The following is an 18,390-nucleotide window of genomic DNA, read 5'->3' on the forward strand; positions in this document are numbered from 1 at the left end:
CATGTCATGACTATGTGGAATTTACCCTATTAGCTACCCAATTCCAGCTATCTTCTCCTCATCTTACCAGGGAGTTCTCATATGAATTGCCCCAGGGGATAAATCAAGTTGTTAAAAAAAAAAAGGTGTGCCATCAAGTGAACGAACATTAGGATACAAAGCCAAGACTCATATTTGGAAAGAATGGGATGTTACAAGCACCGTGGCACAAGAAGAAAGTTTGTGCTGTTGCTCCGACAGCTTACTATAGTGGTCTCATCACACTGCTGGTACTTGATAGTGAGGGAAGAAGCATTTCTGGCTGTCTAGCCTTTCCTTTGTTGTCCTTTAAAGCTATAGAATGAATCTGAACAGAGTAAGACATCCTTTTATGCTGAGTTCATGGTTTGTCTGTAACCACCTGCACTCCTCTCTCCTCAGACTAGGAGTGGCAAATACCACAGGATGAGGTGACAAAACATGACAGGCATGTTAAGACAGCAAATATGCAAGTTACCAGGCAATTTCGTGGCAACACAATACAACACTTTTCCATGACACTGCCAAGAAAAAGTAGCTGAAAACATGACTGATTTGTCTGAAGCCAGGCAAAAACCTGGAGATGTGAACTCACTGGGTAGACAGGATACAGAGTGGGGTAAGATGGTTGTGTGCTTCCTATTCATTGGTCAACTTTGACCAATCGGGAGCAGACTGTTGGAACTGGATAGCTAGTAGGGTGAACGTCACAGTCGTGTCATCTGGTACAGTACAAAGAATAAAACCAAACTTATTTTCTCCAACCATTCTTACAGTAAAGCATAATAAGTCTATATTTCTGATGTCTTCTTTACAAAAGAAATGCCCCTATTTATAACACTAGCATGCTTGTTAAAAGTATTTAACATACAAGATTTCAATGATATAAGGAATGCCATTTAAAGACCTATCTGAATGGTCTGCATTTTTTGTAGATATCTGCAGGTATAGGTGATATAAACCTAACCTGTAAATTTCAGCTTCCAAAACTCATCCGTTAATTAATTATCAGCTAGCAAAGTATGCAATTTGTACCTGTGATCAACGAGCGCCACTAACAGTGTATGTCATTCACACCAATGCCAGCCGTCCACACCAATCAGAGCAATGGTGTGGGTTATTTGGACGTTGAAAGTCTGTATTTTTCATGCTAAAGTAGCAGTTTTTCAGAACCACGAGAAATGCAGACTATCAGCGTCCGAATAATCCAAACAGTTGCTCATTCTCTTTCTCTGATTGGTGTTGACTGCAGGCAATGCTGTGAATGGTGCACCAACATGATGTAGTACATTGTTATCAGCGCTCGTTGATCCCAGGTGCAAATTGTAGCGAATAATTAATGAACGGGTTTTGGAGGCTGAATTTTACAGGTTAGTTTTATATCGACTATATCTACTGATATCTGAAAAAAATGCAAGGCATTCAGGTTGGTCTTAAACATAAAAGCTTTCACAATGAGGAAAATCATTTAACTTCCAAGATATCAATGATATGAAGAAAGCTATTTCCCACTTTATAAGACTGCAATTTTTTCTGAGGTTATGTGGTATGCTTGACCATGGAGAAAATGTCAGGGTTATTCTTACATAACTTTACTATCTAATGTCAAATTATTTGTTATGTATCACAAGCCCATATTTTCAGCTATTTATCTACCTTTTATTTTATTTTTTTTTGGGGGGGGGGGGGCATTCTCTAGAAAATGCTATGCTGTTCTTTCTCACACTATTGCACTTGTAGGGGATAGGCCTATTTAAATCAACTATTATTGTTGTTCTAGCTGTAGTACTAATGTTGAGTACTAAGTTTTTACCTATTAAAGCTTCTGTGTCAAAAAACATGACATGAAAATTGGTATCACTGGCATTTGTACGGATGCCTTGAAGCAGAAGTGGAAAGCCAGTGGGTTTTATCAACTCCATTCTTGGCCCCTGTGCAGAGGACTGCTGTGTCACACTCTGCTGTAGTTTCTGCTGAGCCAGGTTTCTGAACGTTGCAAAATTGCGCCGTTTGAGGGCCTGAAAGAATGAAGATAAATGGCATACACATTTTTTTTCGGAATGAGTAGCTCTAAGATACATATTTATGTGCATGCATGCATGTGTATGCGAGTTAAATTACTACAGTAAGGTACAGGAATTTTTAGCTTTGAGTTACTGTTGACATTTGTTTACATCCGGAAGCCATGACAGTTGGATTGTAGGATACCTGAAAACTTTTGAAGTTCGTGCAGCCTACGACCCCGTCAAGGTTGGCATCAGTGAATTCTTATTGGGTATATGCAAAGTATGTTTACGCTTGCGTCCATTTTAGGAAATTTCTGACCCTTTGTCTCATTTAAAAAAGAGAGGGTATCATAGTGTGGGAACCTTCTATCGGCCTTAATCTAGCTTTTATTTGAAAGGTAATTGAAAGCTCTATCTGACAATACCCAGTTTCTCAAAAGGCCGAGTGTGTTGCTGTCCCAAACATGATTTATTCTCACTAATTCTGCGCTCGGCAAAAGTAAATATGAAATCAGTCACTGTCTTTAGTGACAAATTATACATATTTCTAGACTGTTCTATGAAAGACCACTTGGAGAGTGAATAGAAGACATGTTGAACTTTCACAATATGCCATAACCTCAAACTGGCTAAAAATAAAAATTTTCGTCAATTGAAGGTAAGGTGTCTGTAAGTAGTAACACCGCCTCTTGCTCCACCCAACAAAGTCATGTTGTACCATAAGGGTCAATTGGCTTCTTGTCAAGCAAGCCTCTTGTCCCTGCCATACAACTTTGGCAATTATTTTTATTCATATAAGACAGCACACTGATTGCAAGGCTGGGTAAGTAGGATATTTTGACTAGTCAAAGATATTAAATTAAACAGTTTAATATTAATAATAAAGTATGCTTCAATAGTGCAGAATCCTAGCATGCTGCTGGTTCTCTTTGTCTTACACTATACTGTTGATGTTAAAAAATTTACTAATCACTGCATTTAGTGTTTTCAATGATGCCAACATTACTGATACAATTATAATCATACGTTCTTGACAAAATGAGGATGACAAAAACAGTAATGTTAACTGACAGTTTGTGTTAATGTTATACCTAGCTGTAATCACACTCATACACTAATTCCCAAATATCTGAAATCCATATCACTATCCACATGCATTTAACCAGACTACAATTAATAATGGTCCTGATAAGTCTATGACAAAAGAGCTCAGGATTTTTTTTTTTTTTAATGAAAGTTACGTGAAGCAATTAAGAATAGAGTTTAATAGTAGTTGTAATAGTTCAACTCACTTGAGACAGAGTAAGGGAAGGATTTGTGAGATTCTCTGTAGGTAAGGCATTTTCATCACAATTGTTTAAGATTTCCTCAGCAGTAATTCCGTGAACTACTCGATCCAGGTGACCTGTAATAAAGATTATTGAAACTTTAAGCATATATAACATATGACAACAGTCAAGAATTAGTCCAAATGTTTAATCCTAGTGCTGTAGTCAAGACATAAAACAACGCTAAATGAATATATATTTATTTCTTGTGTATTTTTTCATATCTTGTGAAGTCAGTGTCTTATCCTTCCTATCATATTTATCTTTTTCGTATCCTTCCTTAGCTTGTATGTTACTATTGTTAGCTTGTGTATTATCCAGTGTTATCATCCCTATCTTAGAAGACATTGGACATTGTTGACACTTCGAGGCCTGGCAGAGAAGTGAATGGAGATCAGCCTGCCAAAAATGAGTGCACATCTGATCACAGCTCCAGCAACTTGTATTCAAGGAGGCCCTTGCTATGCTCGTGTTCAATTTCCTCCCCACTGCACCAGAACCTGTAGTCTTTAGCTGTTCCCCGAAAGCCTGGACATCTGACCTCTACTAGTCCCATAAGGCCATAGCTAACCTTGATGCACTGGTGTAATGTGCAGATGTTCCACAGTCCAATGAAAGTTCATTCTTTTGACAGCTTTCCCTTTTAGGTGGTTTGAGTCCACTCAATGGAGCTTGCCAGTGGAACACCTAATCAATGCTGATCCAGGCCCTAACTGATGCAGTATATTTTGTTTGCATTGCTTAACCATTGCTTAGTCCTTTTCTGGGCTTGGTACACTTGGTACACTTCTACACTCTCCACAGACTACATGCTTTTGCTATACAGTATACAGATCCCCTAAGGTAGTACTATACCTGTTTCCATTTGCCAAACATAGACTGTTCCATCAGTACAGCTGACAACCATAAAGTCATCCAGAGGGCGCCAGCGAATGGTTTTGACTGGGAATAGATGACGTCCTGCCAGCATAATACACTTGCGTTCCTTCAAACTGAGCAGTGCCACAGAATGGTCACTGGCCACAGAGCACACAGAGGACAAGATACGTGCCTGCAAGGTAAACATACTTTTAACACGGTCTAGATTGGACAAACATTGATGCAAATGACATAAATTAAATAGGCTAAAATAAATAAAAAATAATGACTTTTTGATTCTGATGTTCTGATCCCAGAGGTAGTGTAAAGATCGCAGACATAAAACAGCTCTCTAAAAATATAAAGATATGCTGATCTAATCTAATGAAAACCTTTTCAGGAAACAAGTAACTTCAAACTTTTGAAACTTCTACAAACTCTTCTGAATGCTCCTTGTCATTTCATAAAAGAATGCAAGGCATCTTAGAGAAAGATGACAACTTTGGATTCCTTTCCAGTCAACAGCAGTGTCAACAAAGTATATTTTCTTCTTGGCAAGAGTATCACATGAATTACCTCTACACACATATATAGAAACAAAGACCATAGGGAAAGAGTAGATTGGGAATCTGTAACTGAACCATAGGGGAACCTTTATGACCTTGATGATATTTCAACAAGTTTATGTAAACATCAACTCACATTGCAGTTTGCAGGAGGGACCAAGAGCTGTACCACCATACCACCATGAATGGTGAAAGTATGAATGTGACATCCAGAGTTGATGTCCCACAAAATAACTGAGAAATCCACACCTCCAGACAACAGGTGATGGGGTTCATAGCGGGTGCATTCATTGAACGGATAGAGGAGTGCAGTCACCCTTCCTTCATGTCCTTCTAGCACTTTCACAGGAAACACTGTGCAAATAAGCAAACATTAAAAAACATCTCTAAAAAGCATCATCCTCAAATACTATCTATCCGTAAAGGAGGGTGCTGATCACATTTGACTTGAAGATTCTCAGCTTGATCTTCTGACTGATGTTTTTTGCCTTCCATGTGCTCCTCAGTGAGGCGAAGGCCTGGCTGGCTTTTGCCAGTTGGGCTCGAATCTCCACCTCCCCATCCCCGGTGTTTGACATTTGACATGGACCCAAGATAGGTGAAACTATCAGCTTCCTCAATCTCTTCTCCATTTAGTATCCTCAAATACAGTCAAGCATTTATAAGCAATCTGAAGTGCAGATGAAGACTGCTAATACGCCTCCTCTGCTGCTGTATGGGCATCATATTTTATCTTAACAGCATTAACACTTCATTGATTCGGGTTCAAAAACTTTTTGAATGGAAGAAGTGAAAGAACAAATTAACTTACCCTTTCTTGGACGATTTTTGGCGCATAATAATTGTATCAAAACACAATGCACAGCAGGAACAATAACAACAGATCCATTCTCACGCCCGCAGACCAGCTTGCTCTGAGATGGAATGTATATTGTTGCTGTGATCATCTGGGGCTTCTCCTCATCTAGCTGCACATAAAATATCCTTGCAATGAGTTTGTAAACACACCACATTTAATTTAATGATCTAAAATCAGGAAATGCTGTGTTTAGTTCCAATTTCAGGGTGACCAACACCAGCAGATAAACAGAATTTTGAAAGTTTTTATACATATATCTCCCACAGGTCCTTTTATGAGAATATATTTCTTGTACTTAAACTGAAAAACAGTAACCAAGATCTGTGCAACCTGTCATTTTGTCTATACACTTATGGAGATCTTTTTGTCATCAAACAAAATAAAAAGAACACAGTTAGTTGCTGACCATCATAATATAAACCAAGAGACGGCTGGTATACTTTTTTCAGTTACTATCAAGATCTTGTAGAACAAGGACATTTTTCCAATGGGGCTGAGAAGCTAGGTGATATAGCACCACTACACAGGCTACACACATTTTGTTCAGACAACAAAAGCTTTGTTAAGTGAAATTTCCAACTACATATAAAGCACTGTTCTAGAGAAATGATTGATGCAACAGTTTTAATCATCCACACAGACAACCTTAAGATCAATTTTAAGCTATTCAGTAAGATTTGAAACAATCTGAGCTTAAACTCAATATAAGAATGATTAAGGAGTTAAACAACTCACCAGTCCATCTAAAAGTTTTGGGGAACATTTTTCATATGCGTTCCAAATGTCCTCCAATCCTGTGCAAACCTTGGGCATCAGTGCTGGCAACCTGTCAAAACTCTCCTGTCGAACTAGTGTCATCTGTTTCTCAGATACTTCCGGCAGCTGCCAGATGACAACTTGACCTGATGAATCGCCTCGAATCAGAAGCTTTGCATTCTGTTCTTTTGTACCATGAAAGTAAGTTATTGCTGGCAAGCAGGACTGACACTGAAATATCAAGCAGAAAATGTATCCTGTAAAGTGTTTTGCAAATCTTTGCACTTTTCAACTGGTTTTAAAATAAAAAGACATAGAATAATGCATTGTAAATATCTAGTAATCAAATCACAATGAGAAAAAGCAATTTTTTTGTTTGTTTTAGGGAATTAAATTCATAGGTAAAAAGTCATACATTGCATTGACTTGTAATTAGAAGTTAAACAATCAGCATGAAATAGTCACCTGGTTGTTGTAAAAATCCAGGATATAGTAGGCATGCACTGAAGAACTGTGGTGACTCCGATGGTAGTCAACACTATCTGGATTAGCACTGAAATCATTTTTGATGATACACATCACACATTTTTGTGCAGATAAAGTTTTAAAAGATGGTCTGGCAAATATTTTTAAAAATGTCTGGAATGTTTCTGTCTTCATCAAGTGAAACATCTCACAAGATAATGACAAAGCATCTGCATTCCAAAAAAACATGCTGGTCAGACTAGTTTTGTTACAAAGCATCAAAAGAACAATACAGTAAAAATGCAGTGTTTTATAATCTCCAGTACTATTACTGCAAAATATTTAAAGTTCCAAATAATGTATCATCAGTCTCCTAAAACAGATATATAAAGTAATCAATGTCTAACATAACATTATTTAGGGAAATAGAAATGAGACTAACAGAATATAAAAGAAATAAATAAACATGTATCTTGTATTAAAAACCAATTCATGTACACTTAAAAATTTACATTAGAAGATACGACTATAAAAAAAAAATACAACTTATAACACTCAATCACCCAAGGTTCATTAAAATTAAAAGGTAGAAAGTGCAGTCATGGATAAAAATGCACATGCATAATAAATGAGCATGAACACAGAGAAACCAAAGGGTTGCAACAATCACAACATGCAAAAGCTTCTTTTTGGAGTGAGAATGCGCATTCTGACAACCAAGTAGATTAGGATAACAAGTACATATGAATCCTTTTCATGGATCCTCCTCGTTTTCAAAGAACTTCGCTTTGTAAAATGTAAATGTTTACTGAATTCATTAGTGGTCTTTATGTCACTCCAGTAATTTAAGCAAAATATAATTACTAAGGAATCAAAGTATATGCAATTAAGACAATGCTTATGTAGACAAAAGTGTTGACAAATATGAAAAAGTTGCTCTTCCATAACTAAAGAGTAATACACTTCCAACCTAGACTAGAAAAAAATATTAAGCCTCCAAAAAAAAAAAAACCCCACACAGCCTAATTAATTAACCTCTTCATGATCTGCAAAGGTTGATTTTAAAAGAAAACCACGTCAAACATGAAAGCTGCAGAAAGTTTAACAAAATGTAATGTGAAAATACTTTTTTGAGTCTTCTGACTAGAAAGTTTTTTTAAGCAGCACTTCAATGCATTAGAAGTTTATCTCTTTTGCAGAGATGAGAGAGAGAGAGAAAAAAAAAACATGGGAATTTTGTGGAGTTTTACATTATTTTAGTTATATTTGTGATTTTAAGTTTAACATGTGTGGAAGAAATATTTCAGACAAGTTCAAGAATAAGATAGTAAGCTTATATGTGAGATTAAAAAGAAGAGGGACATATAACACGATGGTATCATCTTTAGAGAATTCAGGTTTATCTAAAACATGATTTCACTTGTGTAAGCTTTGAGGCTAGGAAGAGAGATCTTTTCAGCTTTAATAGTTTTTTTGGGAGCTGGTTCTTGCTGGTTCTTTACTGTACAAGGCAGGAAGTGACAAGATTGACAAAGGATTGATTTGACTGTAATTTATGATGACAGCTTTGCTAAGGAACGATTTTTTGATGACTACATTACCTTGTGTAAATATTCGTTTCTATTTGTGCTTTGTGGATTATTGTGTTATTTTATGTGCATTTTGTGCTTTTGTATTTGCACACTATAGAATAAAAATCTTTAAAAGTTCAAAAGTAGCTTATCTCTTTTAAAAAGAACTGACTGGGTTAGGTTAGACTTTAATACATTCAACAATGGAACAAGGAATATACCCAAAGTTCTCATTACTTGCTTATTTTTTTATAACATAATGAACCAAAATAGTAATATAAGTGACAAACTAAAATTCTAATTTTCCTTACAGAAAAGCATATCACATTATGCCAATCAGTTGAAGGTAAAGAGCTAACAAAGGGTTAAGATGTTCTAGACCAAGGGCCATCTGGATGTTTATATATATTTTTATAATTAACGGTCTGCGCAGTGAGCAATCTATCTTGGTCATGATGCTGCGCATTATAAGTACCCATTATTATTATTATTCCATCATTTGTAGGCCATGCAAAACTATCAACTGAAAAATTAGCCTGCTATATTTGTTCTAGCCACAGTTTTGCCACAGCGTTAATACTTTTGTAAAATATAAACTCCCAGCCTGTCTGGCACTGACTGTCCTCTGAGTGACTGCAGGCAGCCCATGAGACGCATACGTCATGTATGCCTAGGTGTCCTGTTTATCTCGTAATGGATATTCCTAGCTTGTCTCTCAAAATTATTAGTATTATTCAATTGACATAAATTTATGTTGCTATAAAAAACACACAACAGGTGTGTGTGTGTGCGCACGTGCAAGCTGCACAAAAGATTACAATCTATCCAGGATCTTGGAAAGGTTAAAAATACTGTTTTGACATTACCCCATTTAACTGAAGTAGAAACTAATCCCACATAAGCAATTATATGTGGTTTCTTCTCGTTAAGCAGATCTAAGTTTGAATGCTGCTTAAAGCATGTCTGGACCACAGGAGTACTGCAACATGACACTTCATTTGCATTATAATACCTTAGTTTATACTTTGTTCTAATCATTACATAATGATTAGACCATAGTGCTACTTTAGTAGACTATAGTCTAGGCCATAGCAATAGTATTGTAAAATGAACACTGATATGAGTTGTGACCAGAAAATGACTGGTACTATTCATATCCACTATTTCCCATCTGTACAAATCAAGGGACTTTCAGATTTCCAGTTAAAACTGCTAAGGATTTACAGATCATAGAGCCCTTCATTTTTTCCATCTTCATTCTTGGAAGTTAGAGGAAAACACTATATCTGCCTCGTTTTTATCTTATGCTATTTGTTAAATATATAGACTGTGTATGTGTGAAAGAGAAAAAAAGATACAATAACTAGGCAGATGTATGGACCACTTTAGCTACTGTAAAGAAAACATGGCTCTTGGAAAATATCTATTTTTCAGTGAAAGTGCTTCAGAGTTTAGATTCTGTTTACTGTGACATTTTCATAGATTTTAATAGAAGCTCACTCACTTTCTTGGTAATCAATATTTCAAAAAGAATTTTTGCAGTAATCTAAAACTTGATCCCATAACCAAAATGTACATGACACAAATGGAAAGAGCTTGCCCACATTATTTTATTTCATCCAAACACAATTTTAAGATGTCTGTTAATATAGATAACACACGAACATCTGCAGTAACTAATTTGTAAATTCTCCTGTAAAGCAATTTCTCAGTTTTGAACAATAAAAATTATTCCTTATATTTTTTAATCCTTTTAACACACTGTTAGCACTGCATATAATAAAAGCATTCATTATGCAAAATATGCTCACCTTTGCAGTGCTCTTCCTCTTAGCAAACTTAATGTAAAGATGGAAAAACATATGGACAATTATTTAAAAACAAGAAGTGAAACCAAACTAAGAGGTAGAGAGTACACAGTCAAGGTAACAAGCGTTTATTTTGGTGGCTTTTTATAGGCAGCATGTGCATTGAGAATTCTTTAAGTGCCAATCCAGCAATCCCCATATGCTTAACAACGTCCATCGTAAAATTTCATATCGCTGTTGATATTGTTTACAAATCCCTTTTAAAAGATTCTAAACTAAAAAATTTCTTATGAGTCAAATATGTAACAATATGTAATAAGAACAATAGTTAGAGAATATATTACATAGCTACTAACAGATTAAATACTTTTAAAAGCCAGGTTTTCACAACTGGAAAAATTACTTATTTGATTTGGTATTTTTATTTTCATTTTCCAGTTTTTGTTCCAATGAACAAAACTATTTTTTGAGCATCTACATGAACCAAGTGAGTTATGAAATTAAGCCATGCTTGACTGTGGACAAGGAATAAAATCAAGGACTAAACACTACTTCAAACCTCAAAACACATATTATCCCATCTCCAGCAGTGTAAAATCATTTTCCTGAGACACAATTTCCTTCCCAACAAATAAATAAGTGACATTTTACATAATAGTTCTGTTCCTTCTAAGATGAAATAAGTTGCAATCATATCTGAGTTGCTTACAAGCTATTGGAATAAAGATAACTTGTTATTTTTAATATTTTAGGTTCAATAATACAGACAACAACATCTGCGATGGTTTCTAGTTTTTTGCTACTAGACTACAGGTAACTGAATGTTCATAAAACTCTCAAGCCATTAACATCTTAATGGATTAATGACAAGCGGGTGGCCTCAAAAGTTACTGATGACTACTAGAATAAAAGTAAACTGGGCATCTAAGTTGAACATGGTTAACCCTACATTATTGTCACAGTCATAATGACATGGCAAGGAATCTGAAATCACAGTTACCAACCCCTTGACCAAGACTTCATGAGACAGATTGCCATTTAAATATTTGCATTCTAAGAAAGCAATGGGATGGTTGGTTTCCAGATGCAAGTTTAAAGGGATTTGGTTACTGGGAACTGGATGGGTAGGAATTCAAAGGGAAAACTTGGTGCTCACAGTCAGCAAGCAGTGAATATGGTATTTTTGCTCTAGTGTGAAAGACTCTGTGAAACAATACGCAAGCAATATTGGATTGATTTAGTCTGTTTAGTTTCAGATAAACTTAGTATTTTCAAATGCAATAAGGTTGTGAATTTTCTGCTAATCACTTTAAAATGCTTACTATGGATTAGGATGTTAAAACATGGAGAAATATTCAACACAAGTAAACTATTTTTTTATGTCACTTATAATTGAAGAGAATATTGGAGGAATACATAAATGTCCTTTCAGTTGCTTTATGATATAGCTTGTTAACATTTAGATTATTCTATCACAAACTCATTGTACTACATAAGAATGCATTGATATACTCAGAGAAAATAAAGAGTATGCTATTAATGACAATGGAAAGAGACTGGAAAATATATGTAATTAAATGTAACTGCTTGTTTTCTTGTCCACATATAATAAACAGCTTTACTTTCAAAATACTTTGTACACTGTACAAATGCTTTTAAACTTAACCAGATGAAGATTAGTAAAACTCTAATTAGCTTTAAAATTGGCTAGCAATATTTTTAGTTTAATATTCACATAAGGTATTTGAATATTTACATTGTAGATTTTACGATTCCATTTTTGTTCTTTTTTAACCAGTTTCTGGCTAGACCCCACCTTCGCCTGGACTTAAAGCCAATAAAAAAGTCCACCACACCTGTATGAATCTGCCAGCTAAACAAGATCAAGGCCAGTTTACTAACAGTCAAAATACAGCCCTGCACGGTGAGAATTTACTTTCAGACATGTCTTCTCTTAAGAAAAATCTGTATTTCTTTGTGTGATTGAAATACGTTTTTAAAAAAGACATTTTAAATAAATCACTTTGTCTGCATTATGATTTTTATATGATTTTTACAAATATATATATTTACATTTTCATAAAAATGCTGAAAATTTTGTCCTGACTTTACAAAATATATTTGTAGATTTCTCAGAATCACCTCCTCTTACGATACCACCCCACAAAAGTAAAATTCTTCCTGGCATTAACAAGACATGACGTACTAGTAGAACTGCAAGTGGATTTCAAAACTAAGAAACATAGAAAAAAAGCAAAAGAAATCGCTGACAGCTTTAGCTTTTAGTGAATGATTCCAAGCAAGGTGCTTACACACATGCACATTCTCTTCTTTTAGTCTCTAAGTTTTTTCCTTAGCCATAACAATTTTTTAAAAACTGTTTTTTTTTAAAGTGGAAGCAAAATGCACAAACAACAAGCAACAATGTACTTACTTTGTTGGTAACTTGTACAGGTATCCACGGCCATCTGTACTCCATACAATAACTCGGTCAATGCTGAGAAAATGACCACCAGCCCAGCGCTCACCACAACGGTTGGATTCAGAGCAGAGTAGAGTGAAGTCACTTGCATCATAAATCTGCCAAAAATTTATATTTATACTGAAGATGCCAAAACACAAAAGAGTTTCTGACTACACTGCTAGAATTCTAGCACTGGCCTGCATACTGTCATTAAAACATTTAATAACATAAAACTTCATAGATCAGCATGCTGCCCATTTCAGCCAAGATTTATTTATTATTATTGCCACTAAATAAATAAAGCATGATACTGAGCCATTAACAAATTTAATAACCCAATGTCATTTTTGTTTATAGTGACTTTTTCTACACTTTTCTTTTCTCAAATTTTCTAGACTTTTACAAAACTAATAAGTTCTCAAAATGAGAGTTGTTTTCTTTGTTACCATGTACCTTTAAGTAAAACCTTGAAATGTTGTATTTTCTATTCACTAGCCTTAGCCATCTCTTGTATATGCATTTTCTTCCTTATTCTAGCAACACAAACTAGCGGGCAATATTTTAAGCTAGTAGAGTTTCAAATTTCTCTAATAACAAAAATATAATTTTCAACAGAAACAATTATATTTAAATTAGGCACCATTTATAACTACTGTTTCATCTTTATGTTGCAATCAACAATTAATGATAAACATTTGTATTTTTTTTAAATCTTGAGCCAAAATGGTGTTACAATTGTTGGTGATGTTTAATACATAAGCTTATTTACAGCGATCAACTCTACATCTGTCTACAGCCCTTTGTATCCCTGTTCGTATAGAGACCATATCATCGATGCCTTTAGAACAAAATACCAGATCACATCCTGCTAGGTAACATCATTACTAACATCATTAGTGCCATCAAAATGCACACTATAACCAAACAGCAGCAGTTACTGCCTATAGCAGTTGCATAGATTGTTTATCATAAAATCAAACAACAGATCTGCTTGTAGTGGTCACAATGAAATAGTGTAAAGCAGCTGCTGTCAATAGCAATCACACTGCACACAGCAGCAGTTACTGCTTACATAAATCACTGTGTATCTATAAAACTTACATAAATTACACTGCATATCAATAAAACTAAACACTTGTTTAAAGGAATAAGGCATCAACTGTTTCAGTGCCTTCTATGCTGTATGAAGTACTACATAAGGCTACTCAAAGGGAATATACTGACATGCACATTAAGCCATCTGCTTCTCAACATTGCTAACCCAATGTATACATCTACCTATATCAATCTAGAGTGGAATGCCAGTTGTATGAGCAATGAAAAGAACATGTCCATAACAATGTCCGTATCATGTGACTGTGACAACATTTGAAACACTAAGGATTTTCCCGGAGTTCACGACAGGCAGTAGTATGTCTTATGAGTTGGTGATATATGTTATCAAAGTCATTTAAACTTTCAGGAAATTTCCATCTGATAACCAATGAACAATCATAACCAATGAACAATGAATATGTTGGCATGATGGACAATGTGGTTAGTCCTCTCACAAACTCAGATCAAGTTTTTTTTGTCGTTAGTGTTAATTCAAAGATAAAAAGGTGGGGATCCAGGTTATGTCTTCTTCCATATCTATACCCTGATAGATTCCCCAAACTAAATTTGCTAATACATTTTAAAAAAGTCATATAAATTCAAAAGTTATTCTAGTTAACTGGGTATTTCTAGACAAACTGCAACAGATCACCAGATGTAAATGTAGAAATATTTTAGATATTTGAACACAGATGTTTGCACACATCAAAAACTATGAATGATAAACATGATTATTTTCATGAGACCTTGTGCCATTCAAGCATGGTGTCGTCATCATCAGCAAATGAAGCAGACATTTAATAGGACTTTTGCAACTTCACTCACTTCCGAACATTGCTTTGTTAAATGTAATCAATTAGGATTTTGATCTCTAAGCAGATATTTTTTAAACATTCTATTATTTGCATTATGATCTCGTATCTAAACATAGGTTAAAAATGACATCATTATAGATTTATTAACTGCAATTTTCTATATTTTTAAATATTCTGCTGTGAACAGAAGACAAAACTAAACAGTCCATTTCTTCTTTCAACTAAATGTTGTCTGTCCATACATGTTTGTGTGTGTGCATGTGTGTGCAAGCAAGCCAGCTCCAGATAAGCACCCATTAATGCACATGCAGCTATGCCATGCATGACTATTCATATAACCTATGATTTTTATGAAATCCCACAGAGCAATAGCCATATTGAAAATGTATTAAAATGTCTTAAAGCATACACAATGAAGCAGTACCATGCCATGTGATCACACCTAAAAGAAAACAGCTAATGCCACAAATGCCCATCAAACAAGTGTCCACAGAACATTCCCCAAAGCAGTCTGTTTCAGGTCATGCTTCTTGCTATAAGTCTTTCTAGGTAAATTGCATGTCACAGTTAAAACAGCAAAACACTGGTAATAAAATGTTCCACCCTCAAGCCAAACCTTTAATGTCACCAGCACTTCCAGATAGTTGTTGAAAAGAATTTTGTCTCTTTTGTCATATCAAAACTATGAATCAATGAAATAAGCTAATGACTTGATTAAAGGCTTATTTGTGCTGCTCAAAGGGTAACTCAAGTATAACATTATTTTTAAGTTATTGTTACATAATACGAATTCCCAAAATCCAACAGAAAAACGTTTTCCCCACAAGATACAAGCCTTTAAACATACAAGTTCTCATCTAGGTTTTGGAAAGAGATCAAGACATCTCAAAAATAGGCTTGATGGCTAATGCTTCACTACAATAGCATGAAAGCTCACAATGGCTGCGGCCTTCAATGACATTATTAGAATTTAGGTACATATATGCAAGCTAAAAAAAAAAAATAACAAAAAAAATCACAATGCATTACAGTAATACACCAACAACAGTGCTGTAAATTGCCAGCGATTTTGAGCATAACCTTCCTGTCTGACCAGGGTTAGCCTTTAATGACAAAAAGATTGTCACATGATCAAAAGTTATGATATAATTTATAAAAAAGTCCCTTGCAGCACATGTGGAAGATATGCACTAGAATGCCTCTTCAAAAGCCATATCTGGTCGATAGTGCAGAATCCACAAAGCTAAACATGAAATAGCCTATATAAAGATGCATATGTGGCTATCTAGAAAGTATGAGATACATCATGCTAATTATTAAATAGCTAACAGAGTATATTAAAGTTTCACTTGCTGATAACTGACTGTGTAAGATCTATCAAGTCAAGCAAGAAATAGTTTATGCATTCCCTATATTTAAGTTGCATTTGCTGATATTCCAAATTTTTTTCATAACCATAAGCATCCTACCAAAGAACAGTACAGCTGGCCAGCTTCTTTAAACTAAAACATTTCAAGTCATTCAATATTAGAGATTACAAGCGTATAGATATAAAGTTCTGTGAAACAAAGACTATGCATAATACTGAAGCAACTTCTTGGAGTCCTTATCCTTTCACTGACACAGAACATACTAGATAAGTTCTCTGCAAAACCAGGCCAGAGATAGAGAAGCAGGCAGGTTACTACAAAAGCACTACATCTGCAACTTTTCTACTGTTTTGAATTTTAGAGATAGTTTAATCTTACCCCTTGTACAGTTCTTCCACACTGCTGTTCAAAATTATATACCTTGTAGAAAAAGAAAGAAAAAAACGTAGGAAAATGAAACCATTTTCCGAGATCATAAAAATACATTAAACACTTTGATGAATGACATCAAGAGAAATAAAAGAGATACAAAACAATAACAGCAGTTCACTGGACAACATCAATGCTCCACTCAATAAGCTCCTTTTTTCATCTGAAATAATTTCAAATGCACATTAATAACATCCCTTTGTGTGTTCAGACAGCCAATTATTTTCCTATGTCAAATATGAGAGTAGTTAAGGGATACTGTTTGGAGTAAATGAATCTTCCCTTGCTTATCATTTGCTTTTGCACTTAAAAAATCTGCAGACTAATCTCCACTTTTAGGACAATCATGATTCACTGATGTGCAGCAAAAAAGATGATTGAAAGAAGGGAAAATATCAAATGGCTGCCAGTTGCTCTTTGTAAACAGTGACAGCACCACTGCAGATAATTTTCATTCACCTTGATTTGCAGCCATGCTTTTATCTCAAAAATCATAATACATGTATAAGCATAGAATGCCATTTATATAGTCCACCTAACTACATTAGAGGAAGGCAAAAGGTTCTTTGCTTACCAAGAAATTGCTTTTTATCTAGGCATAAGACAAATAAGTGGTAGTCTGTTTTTATGATAAAAAGGTCCAAAGCATCATATTACAAGATATTATGTTCAAGACCAAATGTACCACACATAAAGAAATGCATATTTCACTTTTTATCGTGGAGCTGGTGGTGATGAAGAAGAAGACAACTGTAAAAACATAACCCTTTACAGTTTACTTGAAAGTGTGTATTTGAAAAACCACAGCTACCAAGCAGCAATACACAGGACCAGCCACAGCCTAAACTGAGGCAATAACACGCAGGCTTTCGGCAGGGTAAATCATTCACAGACCATATCGCTACACTATGAAATTATTATTGAACAGTCGCCACTCTACATGAAATTTGTGGATTTTGAGAAGGCTTTTGACTCAGTAGACAGGGAAGCCATCTGGAAGTTGATGCAGCACTACGGATTTCCACCAAAGTTCATTGCCATCATCCAGCAGCTATAAGAGGACTCGACATACCAGGTGATCCACAACGGAAAACTGACCGACCCATCGCAGGGAGGACTGGAGCGAGGTAAGGTTGTATGCTCTAGCTGACAATCTTCCTCATTGTCAAAGACTGGATCATGAGAAGAACAACCTCTAACAGCAACGCAGGTGTTCAGTGGACCTTCCTCGACTTAACGGATGACATCAGCCTGTTGTCCCACAAGCAGTAACACACACAGACAAAGCTCATTGGCTCTCAGAAGAAGAGTGATGAGTGGCCTGACCATCAACATCAAAAAGAGGTAATGTGGGTCAATAATAAGCAAGAAGCCCTACTCCAACTACATGGAGAATGTATTACAGAGTCTCACCGACCTTGGCATAGTCAGCAAAGATGGAGGTGCAAATGCAGATGTAAGAAGCCAGATAAATAAAGCCAGGTTTTCATTCCACACTCTGCAACCTATCTGGAACTCCAGACTTTATCTCTACACACCAAGATCTGCATCTTCAACGCAAATGTAAAGTCACTTTTTCTATATGGATCTGAGACATGGCCTGTGACAAACACCATCACCAACAAGATTCATACATTTGTCAACAGATGTCTGCGCCACATCCTCAACATCAGATGGCCAAGATCTCCAATACAGACCTGTGGGAGAGAACCAACCAAAAACCTACCAACCAAGACATCAAGAAGCGGAAGTGGGGCTGGATCAGTCACACCTTGTGGAAGCCGGCCGACAGTTTAACAAGACTCAATCTCTGGGCTAGAACCCACAGGGGAGGCGCAGGTTTGGTAGACCCAGACAGACATGGAGGAGATCGATCCACAGCGAGGTGGAGGCAGCTGATATGACATGGTCCCAACCGGAGACGGACACTGAGAACCGGGTCCGATGGCATGGTGTAGTTGCGGCCTTATGCTCCACTGGAG

General features: G+C 35.7%; 1 protein-coding gene across 10 annotated transcripts in view; it reads right to left on the reverse strand.

Moving 5' to 3' along the window:
- LOC112576706 (WD repeat-containing protein 7-like) overlaps positions 1-18,390 on the reverse strand; it is a 44,050-nt gene that overhangs the window by 17,225 nt on the left and 8,435 nt on the right. For 5 of the 10 annotated variants that reach the window (XM_025259363.1, XM_025259364.1, XM_025259365.1 and 2 more), the window contains exons 8-17: positions 16,358-16,399; positions 12,670-12,815; positions 10,239-10,265; positions 6,857-6,944; positions 6,371-6,622; positions 5,588-5,744; positions 4,913-5,130; positions 4,208-4,403; positions 3,317-3,429; positions 1,832-2,036 (exon numbers count right to left, since the gene is read on the reverse strand). In XM_025259363.1, the coding sequence (XP_025115148.1) occupies positions 1,832-2,036; positions 3,317-3,429; positions 4,208-4,403; positions 4,913-5,130; positions 5,588-5,744; positions 6,371-6,622; positions 6,857-6,944; positions 10,239-10,265; positions 12,670-12,815; positions 16,358-16,399 (1,444 nt within the window). The remainder of the gene's footprint in view (positions 1-1,831; positions 2,037-3,316; positions 3,430-4,207; positions 4,404-4,912; positions 5,131-5,587; positions 5,745-6,370; positions 6,623-6,856; positions 6,945-10,238; positions 10,266-12,669; positions 12,816-16,357; positions 16,400-18,390) is intronic. The other 5 variants (XM_025259369.1, XM_025259367.1, XM_025259370.1 and 2 more) reach the window with 3 other exon arrangements.

This window comes from Pomacea canaliculata, linkage group LG12, assembly GCF_003073045.1.
Source record: "Pomacea canaliculata isolate SZHN2017 linkage group LG12, ASM307304v1, whole genome shotgun sequence".
Taxonomy (NCBI): domain Eukaryota; kingdom Metazoa; phylum Mollusca; class Gastropoda; order Architaenioglossa; family Ampullariidae; genus Pomacea; species Pomacea canaliculata.